Below are 24061 nucleotides of genomic sequence, written 5' to 3'. Positions count from 1 at the left end.
ATGAGGCGAGGCACTGATGTTGGATGAGAAGTCCTGGCTTGTAGTCTCCGCTCATATTCATCCAAAAGGTGTTCTATCGGGTTGAGGTCAGGACTCTGTGCAGGCCAGTCAAGTTCCTCCACCCCAAACTCGCTCATCCATGTCTTTATGGACCTTGCTTTGTGCACTGGTGTGCAGTCATGTTGGAAGTGGCCATCCCCAAACTGTTCCCACAAAAGTTGGAAGCATGAAATTGTCCAAGATGTCTTGGTATGCTGACGCCTTATAAGTTCCCTTCACTGAAACTGCGGGGCCAAACCCAACCCCTGAAAAAACAACCCCACACCATGGGGTGGAGGAACTTTACCTGCACAGAGTCCTGACCAATTCAAACATTCCCATAGACACACTCCTAAACCTTGTGGACGGCTTTCCCAGAAGAGTTGAAGCTGTTATAGCTGTAAAGGGTGGGCCAACTCAATATTGAACCCTACGGATTAAGATTGGGATGCCATTAAAGTTTATGTGCGTATAAAGGCAAGTGTCCCAATACTTTTGACAATATAGTGTAGCATGGGATTTGTAGTGTTCATAGAGTAGTGCATGTGACTGCAACTGACGTGCACCGCTTGTTCCAAACAAATGGAAGTGAGAGGAATACAGAGGTTTGGGAGCTCGCAGAGGACATTACAAGGAGGCAGGAAAAAAAAGCAAGAAACAATTTAATGAAAAATTAATTACAGGGCCATTAAAGTGGTTGTAAATCTCAGTCATGAAATCTGAACAAAGCACATACTTTATATCTGTAGTTTTTACTTCTCTCTCTCTAAAGCTCGAAGTGTAATTTCTCTCTGGTGCTTAGTTTCTCTGTTATCAGCATTAATCCCTACTAAGAAGTTTTCCGACACATGAGATAAATTTGTGACGGGGGAGGGAGCTCAGCACACAGCTTGTCTATTCAAAACACAGTCTTGTATCTTTCCTTTGTTCCTGTGCACTGTGGGAATAGGGGTGTATCCCTTTTCCTCCAATCAGCTCCCACACACTGTACAAGAGCTTTAACTGCAGCTCTCTACCCCATCTTCTGTGCTGCAGTCAGATGAAAAAGGGTTTTATCACAATTCTGCACTTCATTAAGGATGTAGAGAAGAGGGGGCTTCAGATACACAAGTACAACTTATGTAGGAGGATTTGTTTCATCTCTGTGTATTATCTGAGGCTCTTCACTTCACTGGGTATATGTAAGGGTTTACAGCCATTTTAAAGTGGTATTAAAGCCAAAACCAAACATCTAATGATTGGTAAGCTGCAGTATATTACATGTGGTGGCTACATTCGTTTTCTTTTTTTTTATACTTTTTTTCCTTCTATTTTCACCAGGCTATCTGGCCAGTAACACACCTTCTGTATTAGAGTGCCCCCACTTTGGATGTATCATGTAGGAACAACAGAGACACTTTGGACAGCAGCATTGTCAGTCTGGGGGGGAGTGTTATATGTACTAGAAGATTTAAATACACTAACAAATTGAAGCCAAACTCCAGCACACAGCAGTTACAGCAACAATTTTCTTCCTCTTGGGATAAAGGTTGTATATAAATAAATAAAAGCTAATCGATGTAAAAAAAATAACTGCCAGTGGTAAATGGTTTGTCTAAACCCTGCAACTGCTACATCTGCAGGGGAAAAAAAACAGACTTACTGGCAAGATCACCAGGTGAACATAAAAGAAAGAAAGCCTAAAAAATAAAACAAATGCACTATAATAAATGTTTGCTTTTGGGGTTAATACTGCTTTAAGTAGTGGATGTGTGTAGATTATTTTTTGGAGACAGTGGCCCAAATTCACAGAGAGCGGGCGCACATCACGCCGCCGTAGCGCAAACAATGTACGCTACGCCAACGCAGCGCAGAGAGGCAAGCATGGAATTCTCAAAGCCAGTGCTCCCAAAACTGCACTGGGTTTCGAAGGCGTACGCCAGCGTAGGTGGAAGTGGGCGTGAGCCATGCAAATGAGGCGCGACCCCATGCAAATGATGGGCCGAGCGCCAGACAGATACGTATCATGAACTGCGCATGCTCCGTGACGTGGACACATCCTTCTGCGCATGCTCACAACCACGTCGGAACAACTGCCTAAACTACGCCGGATCACTGCCTAAGGCGTGAACGTAACCTACGCCCAGTCAGACACACGTCCAACGTAAACTACGTAATATACGACAGCTTGTTTTCCCTGGTGCACACCTTTGCATGTCTGCTGCTGGGTTGCACCTCCTTTATGGGGCATAACTTTACGCCGGACGTACAACTTACGCGCACCTCGCGTAGCCTCCCTCGGGCGCATGTATGTTCGTGAATCGCCGTATTTTCCTCATTTGCATGTTTGAATGGCTAATCAATGGGAGCACCACCATGCGTCCAGCCTAAATGTGCGCCCACCAGGGCTCTAGTCCTGCGGGAACGCGTGGGAACGGAGTTCCTGCACTTTTTTCACAGCAGGAACTCAGTTCCCTTTGCAGGACTAGAGCAGCCGAGCCACCCGAGCCAATCCTTCATTAAGCGGCGATGCCCAGCTCAAATCACTGTCAGGGGCAGGCGAACCTTAGTAATCCTTTATGTTACTGGCCGCTTCCTGTATATGGATTCATCGGGTAGTGTGCGGGTATTCTGTCACTTCCTCGATGCCGCAATGTCTCCTGGGAGCTTTTGTCATTGTTCCCAGGAGACATTGCAGAGGTCTGCCGCGAGTTATCGCGGGATTTAGAAAGAACTTGCTTACAGTGGATCGTACAATTTTTTTTTCTTGGTGGGGGAGTGGATCTTGAGTGGGGAGTTCCCACACTTTTTTCCCCATGACTTGACCCCTGGCGCCCACCCTACACTGGCGTAGGCAAGTTACGTCGGCGGGATGAAGCCTGTTTTTAGGCGCATCTTAGTTTGTGGGTCCGGCGCACAGATACGACTAGTGTTGCTCACGAATATTCGTATTGCGAATATTCGGCTCGAATATGGCATATTCGAGTATTCGCGATATATTTCGAATTTCGCGGTGAATATTCGCAATTCCGAATATTCGCATTTTTTCAATTTGATTTTTAAAACAGATCACATCCTATCGACGTCTAAAAGCATTGCTGGTATGATTAGAGACCCTGGGCCGAGTAGCTAAGCTGAGGCGATCCTTTTATGTTGCCGAATATAAAAAAAAAAAAATTGCGAAATTTCGCTAATGCGAATGCGAAAATGATTGCGAATTTTCGATAACTGTGGTAGGAGAACTCTGATTGTCTCTGATGCAAAAGGGGGGGGGGCTTTGTGTATGTTTCTGTTATTAATATTTGTATGTTTGATATAATTTTTTTTTGTAAGAAGGAAAAAATTGCGCATACCTTAAAAAAAGGGGAGAATACAGCAGCAACTCAAAAATGTTATACAACATAAATTAATACAAGACAGAAAATGGCGTCGCTCTACAAGAATAGAAAATATGTCTAGTGACAAGACATGTGGGCAAATTATAAAATAAGCAAGCGCAAATAACTTGTGAAATACACAGTGAAACAAATATATAAAGAAATATAGTCCCAATAATAGAAAAATAATCTTTCATAAAAATGTCTTTGATATGTGAAGTGAAAAAAAGTCCAAAGCATGCAGCATGAACGTGTTCAATCTTCAAGGTGTTTGATTGACAAACGGCTGTGACAGATGGATAGAGTAAAGAATCACCACCAATGCAAAACACTTTTTATTTTCTATTGTAAAATATCACGAATATTCTGAGCCAATCAGAGTGCTCCTTCCGCATTTGCCGAATATTCGCAATTATTTTGTATTGTAAAATATCACGAATATTCTGAGCCAATCAGAGTGCTCCTTCCGCATTTGCCGAATATTCGCAATTATTTTGTATTGTAAAATATCACGAATATTCTGAGCCAATCAGAGTGCTCCTTCCGAAATTTCGCCATCAATATCGCATTCGCATTTTGCGAAATTTCGATACAATATCACGAATATTCTGAGCCAATCAGAGTGCAAAATAGCACAAATATTCTGAGCCAATCAGAGTGCTCCTTCCGCTGTTGTCGAAATTTCGCAATTATTTTCTCATTCGCAATAGCGAAATTTCGCAAAAATTTCACGAATATTCGAATTTAGCGAATATTTCTCGAATATTCGGCTATATATTCGTGATATATCGCGAAATCGAATATGGCGTATTCTGCTCAACACTAGATACGACGGCGCATATTTGCACTTACATCGGCGTATCTTGTTCTACGTCGGCGTAAGTGCTTTGTGAATCTGGGCCTAAGGATATAATTTAGTGTAACTTTAAAGTTTAACCAAAGACAAAACTTTTTTTTTTATATATATATATATATACACACACATTTTGGAAACAGTGAAGGTATTATAACATCTGTTAGATTTGTATTGCTGTTCCTGTATGGGTAAATCACCCTCTCTATTGTACTGGTAACCATTATCACTGAGAGGGAAATGGCCTCTTCATGCGGGCTACAGAAAGTGTACCACTCAAAGTGGTGCGGCACTGATTGGTGGACATGGTGAAAGGTGGGTGTTTGTGGTTTATTGCTACAACACCTATTCATGTCTTTTGTCCTCAGCTTCCTTTGTAGCGCTGTACATTTTTATTAAACAGGATGAATATAGCGCCAACCATAGGTGTGCGTAGCCTATTGCATTAGGGTGTGCACGCCAAAGCTCAAACACGCATTCCTTAGCTGTACTGGACAGTGTATGACAGGTCCCCAGGCTCCGTGAAGCCACAAAGTTACATAGTTAATCCGGTTGAAAAAAGACACTAGTCCATCCAGTTCAATCAAATGAATGGGAAGTGCTCTGTGCTGAGCGGTTTCCTGTTCATTCCCAAACCGAATAATAATAAACACAGTTTACTATGCTTCAGTGATGAAAGTGAGAGTGTGTGTTCCCTGTGTTCATTTGGAAAAAGAAGGGGCTGGTAAATAACATATTAACTAGCCCCTTCCTTCACTCTCCATCCTGAACCCCCCCCCCCCCCCCCCCACCACAGCAGCTGGTGGGAGAGGAGAGGAGGAGAGCCAGAAGCACTGCGAGGGGCGCAACAAGAGGGGAAGCCTGAGCAGTAGGGGGAATTAGCACTGCACAAAGTGATTACGGTGTGCCCAGGCACACCCCCTGCGCACGCCTTTGGCGACAACAGTTTGAACAGCACTTTAGACATTCAGTAACGTGCCATCTCAAAGAAGCAAAAATACAGTAATCTTATTGTATGGGAAACCCTTAGAAAGCCATGGGCTAGTTATGCAGTCCATTTTGTAGTGCCTAGAATTTTTTCATGACATAACATTGTGTGAAAGAATAATGATTTTCTTATTCAGACTCTAACAAATTTGTTTTTATTTGGCAGATCCGGTCTCTGACGTGAAATTAATCAGCAATATACCAGGAGTGGTCTGGCCAGGTTTAGATTTGGTGTCTCTTAACTGTTCAGCTAGAGGTACAGGTGTAACTTACTCCTGGAGCCTACAGGGGGCACCACTGCCCTCGGACTCTCGATACCACTTCACTGAGAACTACAGAGTGCTAACAATCAGCCCCGTCACTGCTAATGACACTGGAACCTTCACCTGTAGAGCCTCCAACTGGATAAACAACCAGACCAGCAATGGAATAAATCTTGCACTGGGCTGTAAGTGTAAAAACAAATTCTATTCATCACCACTATGCAGTTTTAAATGCAACTGTCAGATTTTCTTTTTTTAATGTACATATAATAGCGTATTAAAGCGGAGGTTCACCCTCAAAATGAACTTTCCAGCATCCTTAAAGCGGAAGTAAATCCATCAATTTAACAGTTTGAAAAAGCAGTTACATTCCAGGCATGCCGGGATTGCTAACTGTCACATTGGTTGTGCTCTCAACCAAACTGTCAAACCATCCAATGGCTGGTGTCATAACTGATCACATGTGCAGCACCATGGCAGTTGAAGATTAAACAGAGGCCAAGACGTGCCTTAGCAGCCGTCAATCAACTCCTCTTCGCTTAGAAACGCCCATTCCCCGTAGGATTCCCCGCTCGGAGCCGGAAAACAAGGGCTCATATAACGATAAGTACAAGTAAAAAAAAAAAAAAAACAGCATACTGCAGATGTTAGCAGTATGCTACAGCTAATGTCAAAAAGTGGATTTTTGGGTGAACCTCCGCTTTAAATCAGTACTTTCGGTCCTATAATTGTGCAAGTTTAATATATGATGCCTCGTACACATGTACAGGTTTCCCAGCAGACTTTTTACCGCCGGGAAAACCGAGAACCTGCTCGGCAGCTTTTTCCCCCTACACATGGCAAGGAAACCTGCCATGAGAGCTTTGGCCGGGAATCCCGGCCATGTGTATGCTCCACCGCAGTGTTTCCCATAGCAAAACTGCAGGGAAAAAGACCGCCAGGAAAAGAAAACATGTTCTAATTTTTCCCGGCGGTTTTCCTGTCGGGAAAACTGCGATGGAGCATACACACGGACAGTTTTCCCGGCCAAAAGCTGTCATGGCAGTTTTCCCAGTGGGAAAACTGGTCGTATGTACGAGGCATAAGATTCATAACTGCCCAAAAATTCCTTCCTGATCCCCCGAGAGGCAATCGGATTTTCCCTGGATCAACTTTACCTATAAATCTTAGTACTCAGTTATATTATGTACATTTAGGAAAGAATCCAGGCCTTTCTTAAAGCAATCTACTGAGCTGGCCAGAACCACCTCTGGTGGGAGTCTATTCCACATTTTCACAGCTCTTACTGTGAAGAAACCTTTCCGTATTTGGAGATTAAATCTCTTTTCCTCTAGATGTAAAGAGCGCCCCCTTGTCCTCTGTGATGACCTTAAAGTGAATAACAACACCAAGTTCACTATATGGACCCCTTATGTATTTGTTGATCATATCCCCCCTAATCTCCTCTTAAGAGTGAATAAATGTAGTTCCTCTAATCCAGGGGTCCTCAAACTACGGCCCTCCAGTTGTTTAGGAACTACAATTCCCATCATGCCAAGTCATGTCTGTGAATGTCAGAGTTTTACAATGCCTCATGGGATATGTAGTTCTGCAACAGCTGGAGGGCCTTAGTTTGAAGATCCCTGCTAATCTTTCCTCATAGCTGCAGTGGTATATCTAGGGTATGGCAGCCATGGCAAGTGCCATGGGCGCCATAAGAAAGGGGAGCTGTTGAGTGGCTGGGCTGCAAGGCACTTACCAGGGTCTGAGGGTCTCTTTTTCCCTCCTCCGGAGCATAGGCAGGATCTCCTTTTTAGCATCTTTGCTAATGGACAATGGCAGCGCTATCCCTGCTGCGTTCAGCCACAGCCCTCCCCTGTTCGCCCAGGCTCTCTCATTCCATCTGGTCAGATTGGCAGCACACAAAGAAGGAGGGACATTAGTTTCTCCCTCTCCTCTGTGAAACCTGAGGCCTTAAGTGATGAAGATTTCATCACTTCCAGTATTGATTCTGCATTTACCTGGCCTTGGAGGGCAGAGGTGGGATCAGGGGTCTAATAAACCCCAGATTTCTACCTCTGCCGGGTTAGCATATTAAAAAATGTGATTTTTTTTTATGCAGTTTGTTAGATCTTTGTTAGATCAGGTTAGATCAATCATTGTTTGAGTTAGATCTCACACAGAAGAAGCAATATTAACAGTTATTTGCTGGGGGGGCTAACCCGTCATCAGCCCCCCCTTATCAAATTTTCTGGCCAAAAATCATTTTAGGCCAATAGCTATTCGTTAGATCCGGTAAGATCAAGTGGTTTTAACGTTAGATCTCACATAATTTCCGAGATATTCCACATACAAAATTCGATTTTAGGTGGTACATATGGATGGACATATGGATGGGTTGGCCCCCCCTTATCAAATTTTCTGGGCAAAAATCATTCAGGCTAATAGATATTCATTAGATCCGGTAAGATCAAGTGGTTTTAACGTTAGATCTCACATAATTTCCGAGATATTCCACATACAAAATTCGATTTTAGGTGGTACATATGGATGGACATATGGATGGGTTGGCCCCCCCTTATCAAATTTTCTGGGCAAAAATCATTCAGGCTAATAGATATTCATTAGATCCGGTAAGATCAAGTGGTTTTAACGTTAGATCTCACATAATTAGAGACTTATTAAGTGATTAATGAGGGGGGCTGGCCTCCCTTATCATTTTTTTGGGCCAAAAATCATTCAGACTAATAGATATTCGTTAGATCCGGTAAGATCAAGTGGTTTTAACGTTAGATCTCATAGAGACTTATTAAGTTACTGGATCTAACGAATATCTAACGTTAAAACCACTTGATCTTACCGGATCTAACGAATATCTCTTACTATTAGCCTGAATGATTCTTGTCCAGAAAATTTGATAAGGGGGGGCTGATGACGGGTTAGCCCCCCCCCCCCCCCCAGTAAGAATACCTGTTAATATTGCTTCTTCTGTGTGAGATCTAACGCAAACAATGATTGATCTAACCTGATCCAACAAAGATCTACCAAACTGCATAAAAAAAAGTCTAACCCGGCAGAGGTCAGATTTCTCCATAAAGAGGATATGTCACTACCCAAGGTATCACAAGGGATGATAAATATCACTAGTTTTGTCAGCGTTTTTTTTTTTTTGTTAAGGTTATCTGAAAGACGGGTTTCAAATGTTTCGACAGGGGCGCAGTTTCAGTGCTTGCCATAGGCGCTATTTTCACTAGATACGCCTCTGCATAGCTGAGCTCCCCCATGCCTCTTATTAGTTTGGTTGCCCTTCTCTGAACTTTCTCCAGTTTCCCGATATCCTTTTTGAGAACTGGAGCCCAAAACTGAACTGCATATTCCAGATGAGGTCTTACTAATGATTTGAACAGGGGCAAAATTATATCTGTACAAATCATTAGTAAGACCTCATCTGGAATATGCAGTTCAGTTTTAGGCACCAGTTCTCAAAAAGGATTTATAGTAACAACCGATAAAGATCTTTATCTACATTCCTATCAACTAAAAGCCTAAGTAATACTACATTTGCAGCAGGGCTCAAGTCCTGCGGGAACAGAGTTCCTGCACTTTTTTTTACAGTAGGAAAGCAGTTCCCTTTGCAGGACTAGAGCAGCCGAGCCACCCGAGCCAATCCTTCACTAAGCGGCGATGCCCAGCTCGAGTCACTGTCAGGGGCAGGCGAACCTTCGTAATCCTTTATGTTACTGGCCGCTTCCTGTATATGGATTCATCGGGTAGTGTGCGGGTATTCCGCCACTTCCTCGATGCTGCAATGTCTCCTGGGAGCTTTTGGCATTGTTCCCAGGAGACATTGCGGAGGTCTGCCATGAGTTATCGCGGGATTTAGAAAGAACTTGCTTAAAAAAAAAAAAACATGCACTTTAGTGAGCGTATCTTTTTTTTTTTTTGGTGGGGGGAGTGGATCTATGGTGGGAGTTCCCACACTTTTTCCCCCAGGACTTGACCCCCGATTTGCAGGGATGTTTAGCCACAGTGCACATGGCAGTGGCAGTAATCTGCTGATTCTTGCTGCTGTTTTGGCCATCTGTGAGTGACTGGCCGTGGCTGCCAAGCCCGTACACTTTAATGACAGATTGCTGGCACCCACAGCTATCTGTGGCTGTTTGCACAGCCATCGATTAACTGCGGTGATCATTGCTAGATGGCTGTTTGAATAGCCATAGATAGCTGTGGCCGCCAATGAACTGTCATAAAATTTAACAGGAGTGGGAAGACAGTAGGCCTGATTCACTTAACATGAAGTGCATTGATCACAAGCATCTAATCAAGGAAATAAAAAATAAAAAAAATAAGATGACAAGACATTAATTGGATGTTTCCAGTAATGGCATAGCTACATCTTCCCTTTGCTTCAAACACACCAGGCCAAATTTGTAAGATCAAACATGTGACAGCCAGCAGTTATCAGTCTTCAGATAACCTATAACTCTGAAGATAAATTGACAAAAACTGAGAAAAAGTGAGTAAAGCAAAATAAGAAGACACACAGATATCTTTTAGGAGTTATACTGCACAATTATAATAAATACTGAATATTCTGATTATCACATAAGTCATTCAGGTAATAAAGGTGAAATCTAGGTATAATTTTTTATTGCATACAGTAGATATATTGGTCCAAGCTGGACTGACCAGTATAAGTATGCATATCTCATACCAGAGTGATCAATATGAAAAGTGACAATCGTAGTAGTTGGAGCCACTACAGTGATCGCTGTTATATTCTGGGTCCTGTGCCAAGTGGCTGCCCCATGGCACACTGACCAAAGGGGATTGCGTGGTTGGCACTGCCACAATTTACAGAACGAACCCCTGTTCTTACTGCACGGGACCCCAAAGGCAGTGGCAATCGCTTTAGTAGCAGAAACTGACCCCTATCCTCTGCCCTGCCAGCAGTGACCCCTGTCCCCTGCCCCGCCAGCAGTGACCCCTGTCCCCTGCCCCGCCAGCAGTGACCCCTGTCCCCTGCCCCGCCAGCAGTGACCCCTGTCCCCTGCCCCGCCAGCAGTGACCCCTGTCCCCTGCCCCGCCAGCAGTGACCCCTGTCCCCTGCCCCGCCAGCAGTGACCCCTGTCCCCTGCCCCGCCAGCAGTGACCCCTGTCCCCTGCCCCGCCAGCAGTGACCCCTGTCCCCTGCCCCGCCAGCAGTGACCCCTGTCCCCTGCCCCGCCAGCAGTGACCCCTGTCCCCTGCCCCGCCAGCAGTGACCCCTGTCCCCTGCCCCGCCAGCAGTGACCCCTGTCCCCTGCCCCGCCAGCAGTGACCCCTGTCCCCTGCCCCGCCAGCAGTGACCCCTGTCCCCTGCCCCGCCAGCAGTGACCCCTGTCCTCTGCCCCGCCAGCAGTGACCCCTGTCCCCTGCCCCGCCAGCAGTGACCCCTGTCCCCTGCCCCGCCAGCAGTGACCCCTGTCCTCTGCCCCGCCAGCAGTGACCCCTGTCCTCTGCCCCGCCAGCAGTGACCCCTGTCCTCTGCCCCGCCAGCAGTGACCCCTGTCCTCCGCCCCGCCAGCAGTGACCCCTGTCCTCCGCCCCGCCAGCAGTGACCCCTGTCCTCCGCCCCGCCAGCAGTGACCCCTTTCCTCCGCCCCACCAGCAGTGACCCCTGTCCTCCACCCTGTTGACTCCTGTCCTAGCCTTTGCTGCCCCCTGTACACTATCCTGATGAACCTTGTGCTCCTCCCTGCTGACCCCAGCCTTCCACCTTGTGGACCCCTGCACACTGCCTTGCTAACCCCTGTCTTCCACCCTGCAGACTGCTGTACACTATCTTGCTTACCTCCCATCCTTTGCCCTGCTGATCCCCTGTGCAATGCCCTACAAAATAATGGCCTCTGCACACTGACCCACAAACTGCTGACCCTATTTCTACCCTGCTGACCCCCTGTACATTGCCCTGCAGAACTCCGTTTTCTTTGGTGCGTCACTCGCTGATGATGTTGTCACAACCTTGTGTTTTAGTATCTGGCAAATGCTAATGGGTCGGAAATTCTAGCCGACAGACCTTTCTGTTATTCCAGTTAGGTTCTTACTAGCTTTGTTTATTTGAATCATATTCGGTAGCTTTATATCTACTTTTTGATCTGACTCACAGTAACAAGGACTGTTCTGAATTGCAGCATTGATCTCGGTGGTGACACTTACCGGTAACACACCAGGATCATACATCTGGGTTGGAGAGGACTCCGTGTCTTTAAATTGCTCAGCTGATGGATCGGAAGTCCAGTTCCTCTGGAAACTGAATGGAGAGCCATTACCCCCGGGTTCTCAATATCAGATATCACAAGGTGGTTCTCCTCCACACTCCAATCTCCTCATCAGCCCCGTCTCTAAAAATGATGCTGGACCTTTCACCTGTGAAGCATCTAATCGGCTCAACAGCAAGACAAGCAATGCCCTGAACCTCAGCTTGAACTGTGAGTAATTGTTTTCCATTGATATATGCATTATATTTTCTAATTGAAGGAAATGCTAGCACTTAAAACTTGTATAAAAATATGCACAATCAGTTTTGGGCAACACTGGTGTGTCATCAGCAATTTCTTACCAAACCTGTGATGAGCCAAGTGGCCCTTTCATGATAGGGACAGATTTCTGTGGAAACGAAAGCCTACCAAGAAAAGTGTGCTATAGTGCTGCAGTTTATTGCAAGTATGGTGAAAGGTGAGTGTTTCTAAAGGACGTGGTTTATTATGTTTGAATAAGGAGCAGGTAGCAATATAATGCCCAACAGTTGTCACTGGCGGCTGATTCAACTTTGGCTGAAGTTTTAATGATGACGTATCTACACTCAGGGCAGGGCCACCAGTCCAACGTTAGCACTGGTCCAGGGAGCAAATGCTCAGTCCTTCCCTGGTCAGCATCAATTAGACAGCCATTATTACTTTGTGAATCTTTTGTTATTTTAAACAATGAGCTCCAAAAAAGACAGTACATCACTTAACCACTTGACATCCGTGCTATAGACAAAAGACAGCAACAACCTGGACCTCAAATGCTGGGAGGGCATCCATGTACGTCCTCCTGTTCTCTCAGCTGATCACGGAAGTAAGCAGAAGATGGTAACCGACTTCTGTGGAAGGGAAATTGCCCCTCTAAGTGCCCACCAGTGCTGAAAATCTGTGCCCATTAGTGTCATCTATCAATGCCCATCAGTACTGTGAATCAGTGCCCACCAGTGCCACCTATCAGTGCTGCCAATCAGTGCTTCCTCATCAGTGTCTCTCGAGCAGTGCCCATCAGTGCCGCCTATTAGTGCCCATCACTGCCACCTATCAGTGTTCATCAGTGCCACCTATCCGTACCCATCAGTGCCACCTATCCATGCCCACAAGTACCCCCTATCAGTGCAGCCTATCATTGCCCATCAGTGCCACCTCATCAGTGTCCATCCGTAAAGGAGAAAATGTACCGGTTTGCAAAATTTTATAACCAAATTGGAAAAATGTTTTTTTTTTTTGCTTAACTCAAAAAGACTAAACATTTTGAAAAACAAACAGTAGTGATTTAATACCACCAAAAGAAAGCTCTATTTGTTTTAAAAAAAAAAAGATAATTTAATTTGGTTACAGTGTAGCATGATCACGCAATTGTCATTCAAAGTGCAAGAAAATTTGCCTGGGCAGGAAGGGGTATTAGTGCCCAGTAAGCAAATGATTATCACTGTGGTAAATAACATGGGTTTAGCTTAGTGAAAGTGAATTGAGCATATGACTTCTCAAAACAAAGGTGAGATGTCCACCCTGTCTGGAAGTACCACCAGATCTAGGGGTCATTGGGGGGGGGGGAAATGGTGCCACTGCTACATATTACAGAACAAAAGAGAAATGGATCACTTCTAGAAGTACCAAAAGATCCAGAATGTGTAATAAATCAGTATATAGTGCTACCACATCAATTAGCCAGGATACTTGGCATTAATCATTCTTAATCTCATCATAAGGATTCCTGGCTCCATTGACAATCTTAAATTTACTAAATATTACATAACCAATTGAAGATGGTCGGTGGTCCCTGCTAAAAAAACACTCCTTTGCTATTACCACAAATTTCCACTATCTTGTGATTAACACAATAATACAAAAATAAAAAAACATGTAAAGTACAGTGCTCCTTCAATGATAACACACCATTATATGACGTGACCTATAACAAACAAATCACTTCATACCTCTCTGTAACACCATTAACCATGTGCAAAAATATACACATAAATCTCTCAAATAAAAACCACAATCTACACCAGCGGAGGATCAGAGGCCCTTGGACTGTCCTGCCCTCGTTGTACGAAGCTGGCCGTATGGATCTTGCCCTTCGCCTGGTGCCATAAATGCCGGGCCTATTTGTTTACAGTCCAGCCACCCACCGAAGCTCCTCGTTAGTACCGGGTGGACTGGATCTCCGGGACTGTAACCACAGAGGAGACCACATGGCCGGAACCCTCCCCATCCGTGGAGATCGTTGAGATCAAGGCTATTGACGCTGAAGTTATCACAGTCTCGTCCACTCTGACTTTGCTGACCGCTACCTCACCATCTCGCTCCCCGGAGGTAAGCGACCATGACGAGACAAAGAAAGTTGACTGTGTGGCCAGCGAGACAAGTGCACAGGCCGAAGCCGTACCTGAGGCCTCCACTGTTAATGTGGTCTTGGTGTGGCGAGCTGTTGCTGGTGAGGGCCCTGCACATGTCTCCCGCGGCCGCGGTCGAGACTTGTCTGCCCACTATTCGGATTGGCCTGCTGTCCCGTCCAAGACGTCCAACCATCTACCCGCGGAAGAGTATAATTCATCTGAGTTTGAGTCCCTATCAGATGACGGTGACGATTATTTGTTCGAGCCACTTTTCCCGGAGTCCCAAGGCTATGGGGGATTTCGGGCCTGTCGGACCAGAAGGAGAAAGAAACGCTTCGGCCGAAGCAAACCGAATGTGTCCAGCACATCGTACCCGAGCATCCCGCAGCTGACCTGAGTCTGTTCCTGTTCCTTCTGCCCTCACCAACCCCATTCCCATTACTGTGCCTGTACTCAGACGGGCACCTGACGCTATTGTGCTGCCGGGACTCAGAGATCCTCACACGTTGCCCAGACTGGCTCCATTGCAGCGTGTTGTGATGCGCAGAGTTGCTGCTGACTACGGGTGGGAATATCCGTATGTGCCACCCGCTCTCCTCCGCCAGATTGATTAGGAGAGGGAGAGGTGGTACCGAGATGCCATTTAAGGGGGAAACCTAAATGTCCCTGAAAAGGAGCGTGAGACACCTTACGCTCTCATATGTGTAGGTCGCCTGGAAGATTGTCTCAGGGAATGGAGCCTGGGTCGCCACATTTTCCGTGATCGGGTGGTTTTGAAATGCCCGGGGAGAAACGATCAGGTATTCTTTGTAACCTCTACAAACTCAAGAGGTGACATTGTTTCACTACCTGACCCCCGCTTTTACAGGTAGGCCCCATGCCTATGCTGTCCACTTTGCTGCTTTTTAAGAAGATCTGGACAAGGACCCCCATTCAAGTTTATTTTTGTTTGACCCACCGGATCCACATTTTGGTGCATGTGCAGAACTTCAGGCTTAGGTTATTTCAGCCAGTTAGAATGGGGTCTTGCCAGTTTCTTTGCAGCGGCAGAAGACTTTTCAGTGAAAGAGATACCCTGTATTTTATTTCTTCCCTTTTTTCTGTGCCTTTTGAATTGAACAATGGACTGCCGTGTAGTACCAGCGCACTGACCACAAGGGGCAGTGTTCTGCAGGAACTTTTCTACCATTGCAGAGATTACTGTACATATGTTTTTTTTTTCCTTTTCCCTCTTGCAATTTAAAATAAGAGGGGAAAATGTCTAGCACTTGTTGATATCTCTTTGGGAGGAAGGGGAATTTCACACTCGGGCCCGAGGGTGCAGTTTCAATTCTGACCTTAGAGATTGTATTTAGAGGTATCTAACATAGTAGAGTATATATATATATATATATATATATATATATATATATATATATTTTTTTTTTTTTTGCTTGTGTATATGTTCTTTGTGTTTTTTTTTTTTTTACAGGTTGTGACCTGCTATCAACGCTGTCGGAGACTGGGGCAGATTAGATAGATAGGGTCTTGTAATGTCATTGTCCTTATTGTAGTGTTGTGTAATGCCATAGTTCTTCCTATAGTATTTCTAAGAACTAGCAATAATTACTACTAATCATATGTGTACTGTAAACTATAATATATATATATATATTGCATCTGTATTACTGTATATGAGTCCTTCGCTTGCCCAAGCATGTGCTTAGGCCTAAAGCTAGAAGTTAGTTAAAGACAGACACATTTGAGTCAAACAGTTATATTTATTCTAACAGACAATGTCTATTGCATAATAAACAATGCTTTAACAGAATATGTCAATTGCATCAAGAACAATACTCAAATAAAATGTCTATGATCGACTATAACACTGGCAAATAAGATGGAAGTATACTCAACACTCAACAGCTGTAGAACCTCATGGCCGAGCTCTGATGAAAAAGAGGAGGCGGCTTCGGCCTTGGCCACATGGCTGGGCCCCAAACTACAAGTCAGGCTTCCATAAAGCCCAGTCCATGTGGTTTCAGCCTAGGCCTTCCCCCAGCTGAGCTCTTCACTCAACCTTGCATCGATGATAGAGACCTCTGAATTGCCAACAAGCACCTTTTACAACAACTCACTCCCATGTGGTTCCATTCTGTGTTCTAAAGATACTGTTCCATCTTTGGATAGCAGGTGGCGCCAGAGAGGTACCAGGCGGAGGCGCTTTTCTCCAGCAGCCAATCAGAGAAGTGTTTCCCTCGTGGGGGAGAGTATTTCTGTGGCAGATACCATTTTGTGGGGTTCTTCGCCCATTCCTGGTTCCAGTTGCGGCACCCACCTTTAGGGTGTGCGCACATCACGGGCCCCGGCGATGTGGCCTACCAGCCCGGGGCACACGTGCTACGCGGAGTTCCTGACTCTGGGCCCTCATGGCCCGGAGCAACTAAAACTGCAAAGGGGCCCCATTGACTTACTGGGTCCCCACACTTCATGAAGAAGATCCCAGTCTGAGGTGAGCCCGGTGGCTGGTGATCCAACAGGGCTTAGACGATCCATCGGGGATCTGGGTGGCCAGACACTGAGAAGTTATATGCTGTAACTTATCAGTCAGTGACCCCAAATTAAGAAGTCTACCTGAGGGAGATTCAGGCAAATTATATTTACTGGGAGGATTCGCTCTACAATCCATGTTACTGAGTACTGACCTGTGGCAGAGGTCTCACTACTAATCCTAATAGAGCCAAGTCGGTGGCAGAGACTTGTTCCTTCCCAGAAGTTCTAAGTGATACCCTGGCTGCCAGGTCAGTGAGAGAGGCCTGTCCAGGTACACTTTACCAACCTATTTCTATCCATCTCAAGTTAACTGTTTGCTAAGAAATAAAAGTCCTCCTCCCTCCTCCCTCCTCCTCCTGTTGGGTGACTAGTAATAATAATAATTAATAAATATAATTATTACTATTCATACAACATTAGAATAATTCTTCTATAGCTTGTGGGCGGAACATTCGACCAGAAATGTACGATTGGGGCATCGTACAGTTTAGCTGCTTCATCGATTCTTCTTAGAACATTCGACAGATACCATAAGCCTTCAATGACAGATTCAACCTGAATTAATTTGGATTCTCGGATGAATGCATTTTTTTACTAAATTAATTAAATAGTAAATAGTAACTAAATAATAAAAAATTTCGGACGAAAACGAAATTCCGAAACAAAATATTTCAGTGTACACATGTCTATTGTATACCTTCCACCATTTCGACCTTCACGAACCAAAGACCCCTGCATCCATCTACCTAAAACAATAAAAACATAACACATCCACAGCTGGCCCCCTAGTCACGTGGGTCCTGTACCCAGATTCCCTTTTGCTTCGGGCCTGTTCCTACCGTGAGGGTCTCCAGTTCTGGAGTTCAGCTTTAAATCCTAAACAGGAGCCATGGTGTGGCAAAGAAAGTGAATTCATCCTACTAGGGAGGGAGAGGGTGGCCTTGCATTGAAGCGTATCTAAAAGCAAAACTAAAAAATAACAGCACACGAAATTTTTTTAAAATAAATTCAGCTTACCAGTCCTTACATGGGGTTTTCTTTATTACAGTCTTCCCTTTTCTGTATTTAAACCTGCTGATTCTGCTAGTACCACAATCCCATCTTAAGCCTCATACACATGTTTGGACTTCAAACAAACTTGGATTTTTGTTTGAAGGGCGTTGGCCGTGAACTTGGTATTCATACACATGGCAGGACTTTTTCAGCCAACTTTCACCAAATTATGTTTTTTCTGCTCTTTACCGCCACCCTTTGGTCAACTTCTGTATTGTTGTCTGATCTTTTGCTTTGGTTCTGAGCATGCGGGTTTGTACTTTGGACTAAAGTCCGATGGACTTCTGTGCACATGGCAGGACTTTGCACCATAGGACTTTTGTTGCCGTAAAGTTTGTCCGTTTGCAAAGCAAACATTTGACCGATGAAATCCAAAAAAGTTTGTTGAAAACCTGCTCATTTGGAAGTTGTTGTCAAAAAGTCCGATCTTGATGTAAAAAAAAAAAAGTGGTACAATACATACATTTTCATTAGCCTTTGAAGACACTTCAAAAACAGAAAAAAATAAAAATAAAAATAAAAATAAATTTCTAACTGTTGACCAAGTGGTTTTAGCCATGCTCAGTTTTGTTTTGCTAAACTACTTAACCGGTCCCCGACCGGCTCACGCACATATTGTTGGTAATTTTCCAAAGCCTGCAGCAGCTCTGCCAAGTCAGATGATAGCAGGCAATAACCTATCAGCTAACTCTGGATCACAGAAGGGCAAACGGATGTGTACTCTTGTGACCCACAGAAGAAGTCCATAATGCAGTGGCGGCTTGTGCTCAAGATTTTGGGGGAGGGGGGTCAGCGACCCCCCCCCCCCACAGGAGACGGGCAGGAATGCGGCGATTGGAGAACTTACCTTAAAGGATCACTAAAGGAAAATTTTTTTTTTTAGCTAAATAGCTTCCTTTACCTTACTGCAGTACTGGTTTCATGTCCTCATTGTTCGTTTTTGCTTTGAAGTAGCTGTAATTCTGCTGTGATCTCCACACTTCCTGCTTGTCTGGCTCCTTCTGAAAAAACTCATGGGAGCTTCTCACTGTGGTCTAAGCTGTGTGTCTAAAACTCCTCAGGACCAATCAGATTCATTTTAAAAACAAAACACTGCCCTGGATTTTTTTTTTTGTTCTGTGGGTCTCTTTACTTCACATAAACATGAAACCAGTTTAAAACCGAAAGTGAAAGTGAAACTAGAGGTACATTATATGATAGAATTTAATCTATTTTTAATCATTTTTAAAAGGAAATCAGTTAACTTTTATGTCTCTATACTAGGGCTGCGCATCTTCACTCGTCTCACGATTCGATGCGATTACGATTATCAAGTCCACGATTCGATTCGATTCGGCGATGCATCACGATGCATCACGATTACCGACGAGCTCTCACTTCCGCTTGGGCCGCCTAGGTGGCCCTTCCTCCCCGCAATCTTCTGAGACACATCACAGGTTCCAGAAGATTGTCCAGCTATGCAGGACAGCGCAGTGAGACATGTACACCTGGCTGTGAAGCTGCAAGCTGTCACAGCCGGATGCCCACAGAAGTATTGCCAGCGCCGTGGACAGAATGGAGTGTTCGGGTGGCAACATCGCTGGATTGTGGGACAGGTGAGTGTCTTTTTATTAAAAGTCAGAAGATACTTTTTTTTGTAGCTGCTGACTTTTAATGTTTTTTTTTACTGAACTCTGCTTTTAAATAAAAATAACCTCACTCCCTTAAAGTGGAGTTCCACCCAAAAGTGGAACTTCTCCTTTAAGCACTCCTCGCCCCCTGACCTGCCATATTTGGCATATCATTTTTTTTGGGGGGGGGTCCTCTTTTTAGTGGGACTTCCTGTCCTGGCTGCCTAGGTGACTCCTTCTGTCGCCCTAGGTGGCCCCTCCATGCCAGCGATCTTCTGGGACACAGGTCCCAGAAGTTTGGCTGGCCAATGGCAGATCACAGTGCGCGCCTGGCCATGAAGCCGTAAGCTATCATGGCCGGGTGCCCACAGTAGATATGATGGCATTGAGGAGAGGAGCGGGGAAAGGTATGGGGCTCTGTGCGGTCGCATCGCTGGACCGTGGGACAAGTAAGTGTCGGTTTAATAAAAGTCACCAGCTACACTTTTGGTAGCTGCTGACTTTTACTAAACTAAAAAGCAGTGGAACTCCACTATAAAAAGTGATTAGTGCACTACAGGGTACAGGAATATACAAATGTGGCTGCTGGGAGGTCTGGAGGGATTATAATTCACAGCAAGTTCCCTGTACTGTCTGTGTTGAAATTTGAATGTGAAAAAAAGGGGAGGTACAGCGCAAAAAACTAATGTAAAAATTGAAAACCTGCACATGAGGCGCAGGTTGATATGTTGGTGGTAATGAATTGATGACACTAGAAAAAACAAATATATATAATCAATGGTTATTGGATGTAACATATGAAGGATAAACCCAATAATTATGACATATAGCTGGGAAATCTTCAGATAGTGCAAGAAAAAATTCTCTCAACAATACGTGCCAAAAGATGAAATCAATCAAAGAAATCCAAATAAATATGGTGACGTATGAGTGGGTGAAAAAAATCTACAAATAATGATCAAGTGAAAAGCTGTTGAATTATGTTGCCAGTATATAATCAATGGTATAATCATATATATAATCAATAGTTATTGGATGTAACATATGAAAGATAAACCCATAATTCAACAGCTTTTCACTTGATCATTATTTGTGGATTTTTTTCACCCACTCATACGTCACCATATTTATTTGGATTTCTTTGATTGATTTCATCTTTTGGCACGTATTGTTGAGAGAATTTTTTCTTGCACTATCTGAAGATTTCCCAGCTATATGTCATAATTATTGGGTTTATCCTTCATATGTTACATCCAATAACCATTGATTATATATATTTGTTTTTTCTAGTGTCATCAATTCATTACCACTAACATATCAACCTGCGCCTCATGTGCAGGTTTTCAATTTTTACATTAGTTTTTTGCGCTGTACCTCCCCTTTTTTTCACTTAGCTTTAAATTTGTATCTATAATTTTTGGTACCTGGCAGCACTTTTTCTGTATTCTGCGCAGTGTTTTTTTCTACTAGAAAAAGTTTTTCCTGTGTTGAAATTTCCCTGACTTCCCAAGTTCGCACATTCCAGCACACTAGGAGTTAACACAATGGAATGTGCAAACTTAGGACACCAGAGAAATGTCAACATAGAGCACATGGAGGAGGAGAAAGAATACTGCTGTAATTAAGAATCCCCTATTTGCAATACATGCCGTTCTAAACCATTTAATGGCCACTGCTGCATGTGCTGTTTTAAATATATACAGTCAGCTTCTCATACCTTCGTTTCTGTGTGTATGCTGATCTCTGTATTTCCGCACATGTGACTCTGTCCTGTCTGGCCCGCCTCTCACCACTCGTTCTCCTCTTTCCCGACTTCAGTGGGAGTTCTCAGCCCCGCCCACCGACTGTACTATAGCTATCAGATGAGAAGAGAGGCGGGCGGGGCTGAGACGTAGGAGGTGAGAGGCGGGCCGGAGCTAACATGAGAGGATTCCGGAATATACAGACAGCAATATAAGTATGAAACACTGTGTATTTTAAAAAGTACATGCAGCAGTGGCCATATAGTGTATTATAGCGGCATTTAATGCAAAATGGGTATTTTATTAGACGCGCTCGGAGCGATCTCCCGGGAGGGGCGGGGCAAGTCGGGATGACGTCACCCGACATCGATTATTGGGGCCACATGCATCGATGCCGAATCGGGGGCCCCCGAATCGCGATGCATCGATGCATCGATTATATTCAACACCCCTACTCTATACCCTATAAACAGTCATTTCAGCAAAAAATATTTTTCCTTTAGTGACCCTTTAAGGAGGCAGATGGGATCTAGGGTGAGATGAAGAGATGAGATGTGGGATGAGCTTGCCAAGGGAAGAGCTGGGGCTTTTCCTCCCGGCCGAACAGGAAGTAGGTCCTGAGACCCGATTGACCGGGAGTCCCAAGACTCCCTGGCCACTCAGGTCTCAGGACCCACTTCTTGATTGGCCAGGAGGAGAATTAGGAAGACAATAGCAAATATTAATTTGTTTTGGTCACACAACTGGATGGGCTCAGGGTGCAGTGCTCTGCGCCCCGAGCCCACCCTATTTTGAAGTCAATTAAAGCCTCTGGCTCTAATCATGTGCTTAAAAAAAGCATTGAAATCTATGTGTCCAGCGCCCTGCATGCAGATTAATGGCGGGTGCATAGATCAGAGGAGGCGGCATGAATGCCCCCCCTATGGACGGGCTGCCACTGCCGTAATGGAAGGATGTAAAAATCATGGATTTTACAAACTGCCCTTGAATTTCATGACAGTTGGCAACCCTGCTCTGACAGATGGGTGTACAGTTAGCAGATTGTAACCCTTGAATAACACGTTTCTAATGACTATACATACATGCACATTTCCCTGTTGCTCATTTATGTGCGAGATTATCCACAGGTAAACATATAGATTTAGAATAGATAACCGATTATGATAATGTTGCTGAGCTGACAACATTTTACATTTCATAGGGACTCCGGAAGGAAACATTGCTTGCACCGCTCTGCCTGATGGACAGGATATTAAACTTGGCTGTTCCTGGTCAGGAGGACATCCAGAAGCTAATGTGTCCCTGATCTTTAATGGAATAACAGAGAATGGAACAAACAGTGTAAACGTTACATCCATAGGTGATAATTTCCAAGTATCAGATCTCACCTGCCATGGAGACCAACTGGGAAGAAAATCTCAGTGTACAGTGAGAATAGGTACGTTTCAGATGTTTCCACTTAAAAGTATATTAAAATCCCTATTTTCCAACACAGTCAGGGTTGTATCAGGCCAGGTTCACACTAGTGCGATGCAAGACTTGCATGTGATTCGCTGTGCACATCATATGTGATGCAATTCAGCCAGACAGTTTTGTATGGCTGAAATCGCATTGCATTTGCAGGACAGTATTTTTTGTCTGCATATTTTTTGTGCCATGCCATCAAATGCAGTCACTGTGCCATCAATTCGCACCACTGTGCCATGCCATTAAACGCAGTCACTGTGCCATCCATTGTCACCACTGTGCAATGCCATCAAACGCAGCCACTGTTACATGCCATCAAACGCAGCCACTGTGCCATCAATTTGCACCACTGTGCCATGCCATCAAATGCAGCCACTGTGACATCAATTTGCACCACTGTGCCATGCCATCAAATGTAGCCACTGTGCCATCAATTTGCACCACTGTGCCATGCCATTAAACGCAGTCACTGTGCCATGCCATCAAATGCAGTCACTGTGCCATCAATTCGCACCACTGTGCCATGCCATCAAATGCAGCCACTGTGCCATCAATTTGCACCACTGTGCCATGCCATCAAATGCAGCCACTGTGCCATCAATTCGCACCACTGTGCCATGCCATTAAACGCAGTCACTGTGCCATGCCATCAAATGCAGTCACTGTGCCATCAATTCGCACCACTGTGCCATGCCATCAAATGCAGTCACTGTGCCATCAATTTGCACCACTGTGCCATGCCATTAAACGCAGTCACTGTGCCATCCATTGTCACCACTGTGACATGCCATTAAACGCAGCCACTGTGCCATACATTGTCACCACTGTGCCATGCCATTAAACGCAGTCACTGTGCCATCCATTGTCACCACTGTGCCATGCCATTAAACGCAGCCACTGTGCCATACATTGTCACCACTGTGCCATGCCATTAAACGCAGACACTGTGCCATACATTGTCACCACTGTGCCATGCCATTAAGCACAGCCACTGTGCCATACATTGTCATTACTGTGCCATCCATTATCACCACTGTGCCATGCCATTAAATGCAGCCACTGTGCCATACATTGTCACCACTGTGCCATGCCATTAAACGCAGCCACTGTGCCCTTTAATGGTCGCCGCTGTGCCAATTGTCCCCACTGTACCCTGTAAATTGCTTTCTCCCCCCCCCCCCCGCCCGGCACTTACCTTTACTGGTTTTAGGCATCCACGTCCCACGAGGTCTTCTCCCGCCCTCGATGACTGACAGGCGTCTCAGCCAATCAGGTTACAGGTAGCCAGAACCGGCCAACCTGATTGGCTGAGACGCCTGTCATCTTATTCAAGGGGCGTACAGTCTGTGCGCTCCGAGAATAAGCTTCCGGGACCCGAGGGCTGTATTGGGAAAGCCTATCAGAGCTGTTGGCTTTGATAGACATTTCCGTACAGCCAACCAGCTGGCGTTATTCAGATGGCCAGACATTGAGCGCCGACCATTTGAATAACAGCGGCAGCGGCGAAAATAACATAGATTCGTGCAATGCATGAATCTATGTTATTTGACTCAG

At 44.9% G+C, this 24061-nt stretch overlaps 1 protein-coding gene across 1 annotated transcript in view; it reads left to right on the top strand.

The window, feature by feature from the left end:
* Nucleotides 1–24061, top strand: part of LOC120922173 (carcinoembryonic antigen-related cell adhesion molecule 1-like) — a gene marked incomplete at its 3' end in the record, with an annotated part of 73230 nt that overhangs the window by 26205 nt on the left and 22964 nt on the right. The window contains exons 4-6 of the mRNA XM_040334642.1: nucleotides 5402–5683; nucleotides 11651–11947; nucleotides 22242–22478. Of these exons, the coding sequence (XP_040190576.1) occupies nucleotides 5402–5683; nucleotides 11651–11947; nucleotides 22242–22478 (816 nt within the window). The remainder of the gene's footprint in view (nucleotides 1–5401; nucleotides 5684–11650; nucleotides 11948–22241; nucleotides 22479–24061) is intronic.

This window comes from Rana temporaria, unplaced genomic scaffold (genome assembly GCF_905171775.1).
Source record: "Rana temporaria unplaced genomic scaffold, aRanTem1.1, whole genome shotgun sequence".
Lineage (NCBI taxonomy): Eukaryota > Metazoa > Chordata > Amphibia > Anura > Ranidae > Rana > Rana temporaria.
This window is presented reverse-complemented; position numbering and strand designations above follow the sequence as displayed.